Here is a 13,133-nt window from a genome sequence, read left to right as displayed (position 1 = left end):
TATTTTGTCAGTTTGCTTGCACTATTTGATGAAGTTTAACATCCTGTGGAAAAAAGGTAGCCAGGCAAATTTTCCACTAAAGTCAATGCTGTGATTCTGGATTTCTGCCAGTGTAACCAGTACAGAGTTTAGCCTAGCAACTTAATTTTATAACCAAGTTTTAGTACCTGCTAAACCTTGGCCAGAGTTCGATATTTTAACCAACTTCAAAAAGAAAACCAACTGACTTCCCATCATTTTAAGGCTCAAATTTTAGCTTTTCTGAAAATAAATTGGACAGCCAGCCTCACTCTGTATTTGTCATCTTCAAAGTGAGCTAGAGTAATGACCTTCATTACCTAAAAATAATCTCAGACTTCAAGTGAGGAAAATTAAAGTCCTCATTTAATTTCTTTGGACTCTCTAGGACCAGAGTTTATTTCCAGAAAAAAAAAGAAAGAAAAGGGAAAGGCTTTCCCCCCTGCCCCCAACCTTTTCTCTTTTTTGGATAGCAGAAATTCTGTTTATAACTACAGATGAGAAAATGAATTGACTGCAACTGCTGTGCAGACTGCACGGGAAAGCTGGAAAATAGACCAGTGTAATAAAAATAAAATGTAAGTGAAAGTGTCGTGGAGGAAGAGTTGTGACCAGGTCCTGATGGCATGTTTGTGTGTCAGCCCTAGATGGAGAGGAGGTGGATGTGGAGGAGGCAACGGGGTTTGCTGGGGCTCCAAGGCTGCAGTTCAGAGGTGCTCCCCAGCTCCTTCACTATGCGCTTGATTCCCTCTACAAGGATGAAGACCCTCGAGGAGAGCTCACCCTGGTGCATAGGGTTGGTGAGTGAACAGGCATCACTTTTAGCCATCACAGCAAATGGGAGAAATAATCTCAGAAAGAGGATTTGGGGTGAGAGCGACACTGAGCTGGCTGGGTCTAAGCCATCAGGAAGAGCAGAGGAGGGAGAGCATCAGTTCTGCTTTCTGCCTGTCCTCCATGCCAGCAGGGAGCAGGCATCGCCACATGTCCATCCCAAACGGGATATGTTTGGGGAACAGGGAGACCCCTCAGTCATGGCTGCTGTTGCCTGGAAGTGGCGGGGGAGGATGTGGAGGGAGGCATGAGAAAAGTGAGCAGCACAGCAAGAAAGGGTGGGAGGCTGCTGGGACAAACAGGGTGTCTGCACAAAGCCCCAAAGGCAACAGACAGAGGTTCTCTTCATCTGGGGGGTGCAAGAGTTGCGTGGGTTACTGCAGTGCACAAAATCCACCAGAGCTATTCTTTGGGATTAAGCCCTTGGGAAATTCTCCCTTTCTCTCAGAGCTAGGAAAGGGGGGTGTGGGCATGTCTGCCTGTTTACAAGCCCTTTTATAATTGCAGGGATTTTTTGCTTAAGATGTGTGCATTATTGTTTGTGGAAAAAAACAGCCCTTGTGGAGATTCAGGTCCCTTATCATGCTTTTGGCATCTTCTCCAGGAAAAGCATGGATCCATCCATGTAGAGCTCAGACTGGCCAAAGGCTTGGCACAACTCATGACAAACAGCACATGAGTACACACAGTCACAAGAGTGGGTGCAAAGCAGCTTTGCACCCTGCCTGGACTTTGCATGATTTCAGTCTTTCCACCTGAAGGTAGAAACTTCACCGCTATGTGTGTTGAAACCCTGTGCTTCCTTTCCAATGAGTGCAGTAAGAGCTGGTGGAGTGAGATTTCTTATTTTTGTTATATATGTCCTGTGACTACTGTATGAGCTATAATTACTCATCTGAGGACTGTGCCCTACAGGCAAAAATCAGGAACTGGTCTTGGCTTTCATAAAAAATTAACTTATTTTCATGAACAAAACTGTTAAGACCTCCCAGATTGCATAGTATCCATACAGGCTCAACGACACTGATACCCAGTTGGGAAACTGATAAATGAGATAACCACAGGCAAAATTATCAGGCCTAGGAACCACAATCAAATATTTATTGAACAGTTTTTTGCATGCTTAATTTATGTTTAGCCACATAAATTTGCGTGTTACCAGTCACAACTGAGCACTTTTTCTAAAGCTGAGGCTTTGTAGCATGTGATGGTTTGTTAGAAAAGGTGATGGAGAAATGAAACTTAGTGAGCTATTTTACCTCCCAAATATTAATGTATTCCTTAAGCTTTCAGTCATATTTTTGCTCTCTGTAAAAATACAGCTTTAAACAATAAGGTGATGTAAATAATTAACTATTTTCTATTGAGGTAATAACATTTTAATGTATAAGCATGATGGTAATTTGTATTCTTCTCCTGAAATATGAATTTATAACCTGTTCCGAGAGGGAGCACTAGGATTCTGAATGTCTCGGAAAGCTTGGGCATTTGTTCAGCTTCAGAAAATGGAACAGTTGGGTGCTGAGACCTAGAGGAAATCTGGCTTCACGTGGAAAATTGCTGGTGAAAAGCAACAAGCCTGCTGACTTAGTGTTAGCTGAAATAATCTGCCAGCTCTTTTAGGTGTTGTTCAAAATCCCCTTCCAGAAAGCCTCCAGCCACAGCCATAAAGCCTCGAAGGCAATAAACTGGCCATGTGGATAGTATCTCGCTGTCACTGAAGTATTTTAGCAGAATAACATTTATGTTCTGTGCTTTTCTCAATAGATCCCACAAAGACAGAAGATGAGCATGTGTCTGTGCTTGTATTTGGGTGCAGGGGAGAAAAGGAGGGTGGGGAAGGTGAGGGAGGAATGCATTTTCATCTTCAGTTTTCTAGATAGACCAACCCTTTTTTTCATATCCATTAAGAGAGAGGAAGTAATAATTGTGTAGCATTATGCTTTATTTTCTTAGAAAAATGTTTGAACTATGGTGTTAAAAAAAGCACTTGACAATGTTTAAGTAGTACCTTCTACAGTAGGATAAAAAAGAAAGGAGCCTAGGAAGGAGAAAAGAAGACTGTCTCCAGATAAATACCTTTGATTATATGCAATATTGTCAAGCAAATAGGTGCAAATTCACTTTTTCTGACGGCAAAATATTTACTCTTAAAAAGTAGTTTTAAGTGTTTTTTGGGGAACTAGAGAACTTAAGGGAGTAAACTTCAGCTGAAGCCCTGACTTTCCTTTTATTTAAACTCTACAATTTGAAGAGAAAGTTTGGAATCTCCCTTTGGGACCACCTTTTCGGATAACTCAGTGATATTTGCAGTGCCACCGACATTAACAATGTGAATACAGTCAATGTTGTGCAGGTTCCTTTTCACACTTGTGTAACTGGAAAGTTAGGTAAGAGCTTGTGAAAATGTTTTACCCGGATGCTCACTAAACCTTCTGTATTTTTTTGTTTCAGTTTGCCTTGATAACACTTTTGGCAATGACTGCAGCCTGAGCTGTGAGGACTGTCTGAATGGAGGCAGCTGTAACCCTGAGCGCAGTGGCTGCGTGTGCCCACCTGGGTGGACTGGCATTACCTGTAATGAAAGTGAGTTCAAGGTGTAGTCCCCTTCCCTAGGTGTTTCTGGTGGGTGTTCATTCCTGTTCACACAACTGCTGAAAAGTGCCAAGATTTGCCTGTCATGCTTTGCTTTGCTGCCCACTTTGCCTAGCTGACTTTCAGAAGGCTGTCCTGGCAGGTGGTGAGACAATCTGGGTGGACATAGATGCTAAACTTGATTTTTTCTTTATTAGCCTCCCAAGACAGTACATTTTTCTATTTTTTCTATTTTTTTTTTTTCTTTCTCTTTGTGTTGGTAAACTTGGCCATGGGTTTGTTGTTTTTTTTTCTTATCATTCTGTTTATTATCAACTTAATTTTCTTGGGATAGTTAATTTTTAATACTGTAAATAGTATTTGTCAGAATTGTCTGGCCAAGTTGGCCAATGCCCTTTGTAATATCTTTCAACTCTCCTTATTCCTGCCTCCTGGAAGAAGATCTTTCTGTTTCAGAAGTCTGTGTCAAAACCAACTGGCAAGATAAGGCAGTGATTTCTTGATGTACTGTGCGCCGTTCCTCATCTGCAGTTTGGCAAAACTTGTGTTGCTTGTCTGAGACCTCACACCTCAGCCTCTCTGCATGTTTGGGTGGGTTGCTCCATTTCCTGGTGTCTGGCCCACCATGCTCAGAAAGTCTGTGCTATCACTGCTGAGAAAAACAGATGATGAAGAATTAGTACTTAGTATTAGTTAGCAGCAATCTTCAGGCTAATCACGATCAAGATTGTTTAGGGGGAATCATCACAAAGACAGAAATACAGAAATCCCAGCAAATTATTGAAACCAGCAGTCTTCCCATAGTTATTTTGGGAGACTGATCATGGATTTGGTTTGTAAACACTGGGGACAGCTGCAAGAATAGGAACGAAGGGGATTAAAATTATAATTTCTAGTCTATTTAAGACAGTTCAAGCTATCCAGTTAGGATATTCTTGCTTCTATTCATGGTGCTTCAGTGGCTCAGGATAGTTTATAAAAATTTCAAGACAGGATGCAAATTCTTTAGTTCACTTCATAAATAATAATAACAATACTTTTGCTCTATATTTACAGTAGATATCCATGCATGTAATCTGGTGGAATTTGCCTCTGGAATTTAAAGAACTTTAATGAGACTGCATTATTGAGCCAAACCTGCAGTCCAATGAAGCAGACATTGACAGTGATAAATACAAGATATAATCTGTATGAATTACCCATGTGTGATTGCTTTCACTCTTTTCTCTTCCTTTCTTAGTATATGGCATAGTTCATGGGTTTAGGGTAAGCTAAATAGTTGAGAAAACTGGAACTAAATTTCTGTAATAACACACCAAAGAAGCCAAATGGAAATTGATGTGAAATGTCAAGTTACTTAATGTACATTGATAAAATGTCATTTAAGTCAGATGGCTCCAGCAACTGTATTTACTCAGCTAGCTCAGGCTGCAGACAGTAGAGCAAGACTTCATTTCACAGTTTGTTTTGCACTGGAGCCATAAGGGTTTTAGGAAAAATCCCACGCTGTTATGGATCCGTTTCTGCCGTGATCATCTGGGGAATTTAAGAGACTATGCTAGAAAAACCGATTATTATTTTGGGAGTTTTGGGGAGGGATAAAAAAAAAGAATGTTTAAAATACTCATCTCCAAATATTCAAAACTGTGCTCTGATTTTTAAGCTTTGTACTTTATAAGCAATATTTTTGAGTTTCATGTGCTGGGTGGAGGGGAGCATATGCAGGGAGAGAATCTGGATACCTCAAGTAGCTCTTCACATAAGGTGGTTCCATTCAGGTGTCCTTCTAGAATTAAACAGTAAATATTAGATTGATTTGTATGACTTCATGTAAAAATAATCATTTTGTTTAGAGCCTTCTTGACAAAGGGGACTCTTTACTTGCTCAGTCTTCTTTCTCTTCACCTCTAGGTGAGGGGAAGAATTTCTTGGCCCATTTATCTCCCTGCTTTCTCCACAGCTTGTCCCCCCGGGACGTTTGGCAGCGGCTGTGCCAGCGTTTGCCAGTGCCAGAACGGAGGCTCCTGCGAGGCGGTGAGGGGGCAGTGCCGCTGCCCGCCCGGCGTGCACGGCCAGCTCTGCCAGGACGGTACGGGCCCTGGCTGCCTCAGACCCCACCCCTGCCTTCCCCTTCTTCCTATCTAGATGGAATTGTGCGTGGTAATCATAGGGGCCTGCATAAGAACAGTCTCCATTGTCTATAACCTGCTGTAACGCTGCAGCTTGCCTTGCAGTGACCTCTCTCAAAATTGTAAGGAAGACAGAGGGTAAGAAACGCCAGCGCCTTGTAAATACGAGCTGTGCAGAGCCCCAGGGCAGCACCAAGGCAGCGTGGTCGTTTCTGTCACACCAACTGAAAGAGCTGATTTGGTGTTCGTGTTTTAACGCTCAACAGCTGATGCCTTGCTGTGTTTGTGCACTCAAAAGGTTGCCCAAAAGGCCTCTTTGGGAAGAACTGTACCAAACGGTGCAACTGTGCCAACAATGGCTATTGCCACAGACTCTACGGAGCCTGCCTGTGTGACCCTGGCCTCTACGGGCGCTTCTGCCATCTTAGTAAGTCCCCATGGTTTTTTGGATCTGTTTATTTAACGTTTGCACAACATAGTAGTCTTTAAAAGGTTTCACATTGCATATAAAATGAGCGAGGCTTTGGATTCTGCCATGAACTGGGAGTAGCTGGATGTGACTTCTGACATGCTGGGATGCCCCAGAAACAGAATCACATAATCAGTTTGATTGGAAAAGACCTTTAAGATCATCCAGTTTAACTGTAAGCTTTAGTAATCTTTTCCTCTAGCAATTCATCTGCCATAAGGACTGAGATTTACGGATACACAAAGGAGAGGACTATAGGTAGGGTTGGGTTGTCATGGGCAGGTTAAGGTTAGGGTGGTTGGTGAGGCCTAAGTCTGGTTGGAGCTAGTTAGTGGCTGCTGATGTGGTTAAAGAGGAAGCTGAGGAGCAGGGCTGGCTGGGATGAGGGTGAAATGTTAAATGGGAACAAAAAGAATAAAAACTACAGAAGAGATGGTCAAGTTTCTTTGCACTTACAAGTTTTGTTCAGAAAAACATGCAAGATTGAGAAAAGTTTTGTGATTTATTTTTTTAATGAAAGATTTTGTCTTGGAGTGTATCTTCATTCAGAAACTTAACTAAGTTTGCTTTGAAATATGCTTGCATTCACCACATATTCCTTGAAATTCGATGAATTACTTAATACAGGGATCATGTAAACTCTGTTTTAACACCCACGTATTAAGAGGCACTGTCATAGGAATGTGGATGTATTTGCTGAAAGTAAAATGAATGTTTTGCCTTTTGCAGCAGTTGCATTCTGCAGCAGTGTGCAGTTTCAAATAACCCATGCATAATTACAGAGCTAATGATTCCTTTTCTTCTGGCTGCAGCCTGTCCCAGGTGGGCCTTTGGAGCTGGCTGCTCTGAGGAGTGTCAGTGTGTGAAAGAGCACACACTGGAATGCAGTGCCAGGAATGGGACTTGCACCTGCAAGCCTGGTTATCATGGCAAAAAGTGTCAGAAAGGTATGACAGAAAGCCAGATTCCCCATGTCTGGTTATTTCTTTGTCTTAGCATTATTTCTCTCTTTTTCTCTCATCTTTTTTGTTCAGTGGCTGCTGCTGCTAATATATTCATATTCTACTAATTATTTCATCTGTGATTTCTCATACAGCAAAGCACCATGAGTGCCTGCTATCACAGGGCTTAGAGGAACATCAAGGGAATTCAGCTTAAGAATGTAGGAGTTTTAGCCTGATGAAATCACAACAGAAATCTAATGCAGCCCAAAATAATGAGGACTGTGGGAGTTTTCACCTTTGTTCTTTCCTTTTTCCACACAGAAAGTAAATAAGTGGCAAAAACTGTGTTTTCTGACAGCAGGGTTATTTGTCAACAGTTTCAGTCATGCTACTTTTCCTTCAGATTTGCAGGTCTTTGAATTCAACTTATTCTTTGTAGTTTCTGGGGGTAGTTCAAAGAGAATTGTATTCCACATTCATGTTTGCATGTCTCAGTAGCCTTCTCCAGACAGTAATGGAGTAACGCAATAAAGATTCTCCCCTCAGATTCCTCTCTGGGCAGGCAGGAACGTGTTGGATTTATGACACTAGTTCTGCAGGGTCTGGTGGAGAATAATAGTGGTGGTATTTAATATCTTCAGTGTTCTTGGTGACATGCTCGGTTCTGGGGAGAGCATTCCTCACCCAGTGTTGGCTTTGCACCAAGGCAGAGAGCAGCAGAAGGTACAGCCTGATAAGAAGAGCAATCCTGTAATGGCTGTAATTGAATATATCCTTAAGTATTTTGCCACTCAGATTCTGGGTTGTATTTAAGCTGAACCTCATGCAAGTGCTTAATAAGTATTTACACTTCATTATCAGCTCCTCTAAAACATACATTACAATAGATTTTCTGCAAATTTCTGCCAAATTATTTTCTGAGTTTTGTTCAGTTTTCTTAACTCTTCCTTTTTCTTACACGTGTTCTGTGTCTATTTGCGTTTTCCAGTGTGCATGCCTGGCTTTTATGGGGCTGGTTGCAAACTGAGGTGCAACTGTCCTCTGGATGTTTTGTGTGATCATGAGACGGGAGCCTGCAAGCATCCATGTCCTCCTGGGTTTCATGGAGAAAAATGCCATTTATGTAGGTACTCACTGCATGTTTCCCTGGGAGGTACCCTTTGGATGGGAAAGCTTACTCAGGAAACTTATGTTCAGATATAGAAGTTGCAAATAAAAGAGTACATTTCTTGTTGGTACGAGTTGGCAGTCCCTCACTGAAGCCAAACTGTTATTTGGAGCCTGGCAACTGCTGTGTCACTCTGCTTGCAAAGGCCGAGGCACACAAGGCTGAGCCCAGTTACGAAAACTAATGTGTACCAAGGTAACTAGAGTTCCTTTTAAAGCTTCTGGCACAAATTTTCTAGAGCTCTGTTGCAGTTAATTACAGACCACTGGCCACTGAGACACTGATGCTAACATAGATCGCTTTGTACCAGCACAGCTTAGTTTAAAATTGCTGATGATGGCGCCTCCTAATGTCTTCAAAATTGTTTGTTATACTAATTGTGTCTCTGGGTTTCTTTTGACCAGCTTGTCAGCCTGGGAGCTTTGGAGTGAACTGCCAGCAGAAGTGCAGGTGTGGAGAAGCACCGTGTGACCCGAAGACAGGGCAGTGTGTTTGTCCAGCTGGGAAGACTGGTGCTATGTGTGAGCAAGGTGGGTTTGGTGTTGGGCCAGGGTAGTGAGTGTCTTGCTTTGGAAGAAATAGCAAGAAGTAGAATTATTCCGTTTCCCACTAAAACTGCTGCAATGCAATACGCTTCATTTGCAGAATGGGTAAAGGATAAGGCTTGGTGCAGAACATATGAAATCCACCAAATGGGATCACTTGTAAAGGAAGGATTGTGATTCACTTACCCTGAACTGTCTCTGTACTCCAATTAGTAGTGATTTGTATGCTGGGCTGGGTTGTGCAGAGATACTGAGGCACTGCAGCAGCTCTGATTCCCAGAGCAGAGCTTGGTACTGTGCTGCCATATGTACACAGTGTGCCTCGGAAAATGCTGAAGGCCAAAGACACAGCTACTATGGAGCCATCAAGTGAAGGACCTGGAGCAGAGGAAGGAATTAAAAAGGGTAATTGTGGGATGCAAAGAGGCTCAGACACACTGAACTACCAAGAGGCCAGGGGATCCCACTCTTCCGCTTGCTCTAGCTATTGCACACCTGAGGAGCATCTGCCCTTGAAGCACCTGGGCCGTGGCTCCCTGCTCCACACAGCAGGAACCTGGTGAAGGAGGTGAAGTTGGATGGAGACCTGGGCTGCACCTCACCTTGCTCTGGACTGAGTGACCATCCTGTCCCCCACTCAGCCCAGCAAAAATACAGCAGCAACCCTTCCCTCCTGCGTCTGTCTTCCCATTGCTGTCCTCTGCAGAGGTCCTTTGCTGAGTGCAGTAATTAATTTCTCAGATATAATAACGGCGTAAATCTATAATCACCTTGAAACAGAAAATCTCATGTGCTGTTTTTGTCTAGATTGCCCAGCTGGTTGGTGGGGACCAGACTGCCAGTCCCCCTGCGAGGCCTGTGCCAATGGGGCCCAGTGCAACAGAGAAACTGGAGCCTGTGACTGTCCCCCTGGCTACACTGGGGCTTCCTGCTCTATGTGTAAGTCCTCACATTGGCCTTCCCTGTGAAAAGAAAATCAGTTTGAAAAAATTTTTGACTTTTACCTTCTTGCTGTTTTGTGAGATCCTTATTACATTAGACACACTGATCCAAGATAAAGTATCCTTCGGCTTCAGGAATTCCCTAGGTTGGATTTGACATTACCAGAGGGAGTTTACAGGTAAATTAAGAGGACAAGTTAAACTTCCTCCCAAATCGATGTCATTGTTAGACATAATTTAAGGCAATACGTACTTAGAAATACAGCATTTAATAGCCACAGTTCTTAAATTTTAATGCTGGTTGCTTGGCAAGAGGTTCTGACCAATTGGACCATATGGCATCACTCTTGGGTTAAGTTTGCAGCAAAACTTCTTGACGTATCCAATTTAGGACTAATTAGTGGTGAGGATGAAGGGGCAGTATTAGTGCTGTTTCTGCAGATCAAACAGAGACCATGGGAATTGCTGAAGCAACTGGTTGTGTCACCATGGCGTGGCTCCTTACCCAGGCTCTGGATATTAAAGGCTGCTTGGGTATGGCTTTTATGCTGGCAGGCTCTCAGGGACAGCACTGCTTCATGCAAGACCTCACTGGTGGCATATTTTTTCGCCTTGTTAGTCACAATATCACTTTTGATGAAGGCTTGCTCAGCACTCTCGTTTGCTCTGCTGAGTGATCCTGATGTGCGGAAGTACCCAAATGAGACTCCAGCCATTCCCACTTTACAGGACTCAGCCCCAGACACCTAGGATCCAAAATACAGATGTTTCTTTCTTTTTGCCTTTTCAATTTCTGCCTTCACCTAATGCATGTTTTAGGGAGCAAACTGCTGCTGTCTTGTTTGAAAAGATCAGTCTTTGCCTGAGTTGTTATCTGAGTGAAATTGCAGCCTGTTCATCTGTTTTCAGCCTGCCCTGATGGTTACTATGGACAAAACTGCCTGCTGTTATGCAGCTGTAGCAGCAGTGGTCAGTGTCACCACATCACAGGAGAGTGCATGTGTCCCCCTGGCTGGACTGGCCCCGACTGCAAACACCGTAAGTCAAATGTGTATTTGCTCCATGGGGCATATGGGATCTTAACTGCACGTGTAAGAACGGGCTGTGTTTTCTTCTTAGTCTATTACAGGTTTTTAATAGACTTTTGCTAATCTTATTGCTTCTGAAATTGTGTGTTTGTGGGTCTGCACAGGTGGGTGGTTATAATCCTTAATTATCGAGGTTCAAAGTATTGAAATAGGTGGCTGACGAAGCGCAAAGTATTGATATAAGCTCTTATTTCAACACTATGGATCCCTTTGCCCAATACCATCTGTCCTGTCAGCATTTTGACTGACAGTTTTGTTTTTCATTTTCAGTGCAGATTAGTTTTAAGATTAATTCTCAATCTTTCATTTTGTTTAGGGGAGATTTATTCAACAAGTGAGTGGCACGTACAGTTGTGTGTCTTAAGATCACTCCTTAACTTGTGAATATAAATGCTGAGAGAAATTCTGTTCTCTGGAAGAGCAGAGCATCCTTCTATTGACTTTAGCATCACTCTTCATATTGCTGGCCATGTAAGAGTACAAATCCTTTTTGGATGGCACAGTAAAAATGTTAAGCCATCCTGCTTGATTCTTTCCCTTTCCTGCTTCATGTCTTTTCTGCTTGATTCATTATGATCCCTCTTGCCAAAAGCCAACAGAATACAAACCACTGTCTAAACTTGGTCTTAAACACATAAAATCATATAAATTAATTGCCTGTGTTACCAGCAGTACCTTTTGGACATGGATTCTCAGAGTTGGTACTGAAGCAAACTCTGGGAAAATCTGAATTTTCACCAGGATGTGTATTTTAAAAATCCAACCACTTTGCAGAGTGTGGAGCCATTTAGATAGCTTTCCACAACTCCCTCAGCTGTCTAAAGAATTAAGAAACTATGGCAAAGAAAAGCTTTCATTTCTATTCAGGAAAAGTTATGAGAACAGTTGTTTTGCAGAGACATGTCAGTAAGGCAGCTCCTCAGCTGTTGCAGACTGGGCATGAAGCAGATGCCCAACTCCAGAACCAGGTTTCTGTTGCCCTAGCTGGAACTTTCATCTTTATCCTTACAAGAAAGGAAGAGGATCACACAGAATTGTCACAGTTGGAAAAGACCTCCAAGTCTTCCAACTGTTACAGCTGGACCACTGCATCCAGCCATCAATGCTGTGCTGGAGCTGAGCTCCAGCTCTGGTCCATTGTAGTCCTCGTGTCAGTGTGATGTGATTTTTAGAATGAAAGCAGTTAAGTTTCTTTACCAAAGACTGTGATATTTCTCTGTCTGTGTCCATGCTGCATTTCCCAATATTTTGAGGAAAATCTGGAGGATGCTCACAAATCTGTCTTGTTTTACCCACTAGCTGTTCTGGTTATGCAAATTTTTGGTAGATGATATTTCCATTAAACTATGTGTTTATGACCGTGGGTTGATTTATATAGAATGACTATGATTGATTCGTTTTATGTGGATGGATAATATCTGTCTATGGATCCCTACTTTCAGCCGAAATAAATCAGCAACAATTGTATTTCTTTCCATTGACTTGCGCCCCACGCTGCAGCTGACAGTTCAGAACGCCTATGTCTTAAGTGACCATTTTACATCTTTTCTGTTCTCTCATTTAGATGTAAAATAACGCGCTAGCCAAGCTCGGAAGCTGGTTCTCAGTGTAAATCCTCTTTTACGTTGCAGCCTGCAATAGTGGCCGCTGGGGACGGCGCTGCGAGAACACGTGTGCCTGCAGTAACAGTGACGGCAGCTGCGACCCCGTCACCGGCTCCTGCTTCTGTGAGCCGGGATTCACTGGGAAGCACTGCGAACAGAGTGAGTTGCCACTTTGTCAACATGGGAAATTTGCAAAACCCGAAATCATTTTTCCTGATAATTCCCTCTCTCCAGGAAGACCTCCGGTCTGCACCGCCTCCGGTCTGCCCACTGCCTCACGGGGCTCTCAGGTTTCCTCAGGGTTATGTATTTTCCCTAATTTGGATTCCAGAAAAGTTACTTTCAGACTTGTTTTGGACTCAACAGTTATTTTTAATGTTAAGACTTCGTGTGAGTGAGAGGATTGATGTGTATTTGGCTTGTGGCACAGAAGTTTCCATATTGGTTTTATTTATCCAGTTTTAGGTCTGCAATTTTTCTTCAGAAATATTTTTTTAAGGCCAGACATATAGAAAAGCTTCACACATACATAACAAAAGCAAAAGCAGAAAGATTTAGGGTTCTTTATTTATTAACAACAAAAATGTGCAATGGTCTTACCACAGGCCCATGATCTCCACTAATTTGTCTTTAACATTGGTCAATAGTAGATGCCTTAAGGGGACAAAAACAGGCATATAGATAAATCCTGATATGTTTTCTCAAGTTTCATCAATTTTTCACTCTGAGCTTCTTGAGGCAGAAGAAATATCTCTGTATTTAATGTAACTTGATTATTTTGGTGCCTATTTCCTTTTT

The 13,133-nt window shown here is 42.5% G+C and overlaps 1 protein-coding gene across 1 annotated transcript in view; it reads left to right on the top strand.

The window, feature by feature from the left end:
- LOC127387807 (multiple epidermal growth factor-like domains protein 6) overlaps nucleotides 1-13,133 on the top strand; it is a 194,338-nt gene that overhangs the window by 144,905 nt on the left and 36,300 nt on the right. Inside the window, exons 12-21 of the mRNA XM_051626590.1 lie at nucleotides 660-818; nucleotides 3,307-3,438; nucleotides 5,408-5,536; nucleotides 5,875-6,003; nucleotides 6,858-6,992; nucleotides 7,978-8,112; nucleotides 8,562-8,687; nucleotides 9,510-9,641; nucleotides 10,553-10,681; nucleotides 12,363-12,494. Coding sequence (XP_051482550.1) covers nucleotides 660-818; nucleotides 3,307-3,438; nucleotides 5,408-5,536; nucleotides 5,875-6,003; nucleotides 6,858-6,992; nucleotides 7,978-8,112; nucleotides 8,562-8,687; nucleotides 9,510-9,641; nucleotides 10,553-10,681; nucleotides 12,363-12,494 — 1,338 coding nt within the window. The remainder of the gene's footprint in view (nucleotides 1-659; nucleotides 819-3,306; nucleotides 3,439-5,407; nucleotides 5,537-5,874; nucleotides 6,004-6,857; nucleotides 6,993-7,977; nucleotides 8,113-8,561; nucleotides 8,688-9,509; nucleotides 9,642-10,552; nucleotides 10,682-12,362; nucleotides 12,495-13,133) is intronic.

Source organism: Apus apus, chromosome 8 (genome assembly GCF_020740795.1).
Source record: "Apus apus isolate bApuApu2 chromosome 8, bApuApu2.pri.cur, whole genome shotgun sequence".
Lineage (NCBI taxonomy): Eukaryota > Metazoa > Chordata > Aves > Apodiformes > Apodidae > Apus > Apus apus.
The sequence above is the reverse complement of the archived record's forward strand: the minus strand, read 5'-3'. Positions and strand labels throughout refer to the sequence as shown.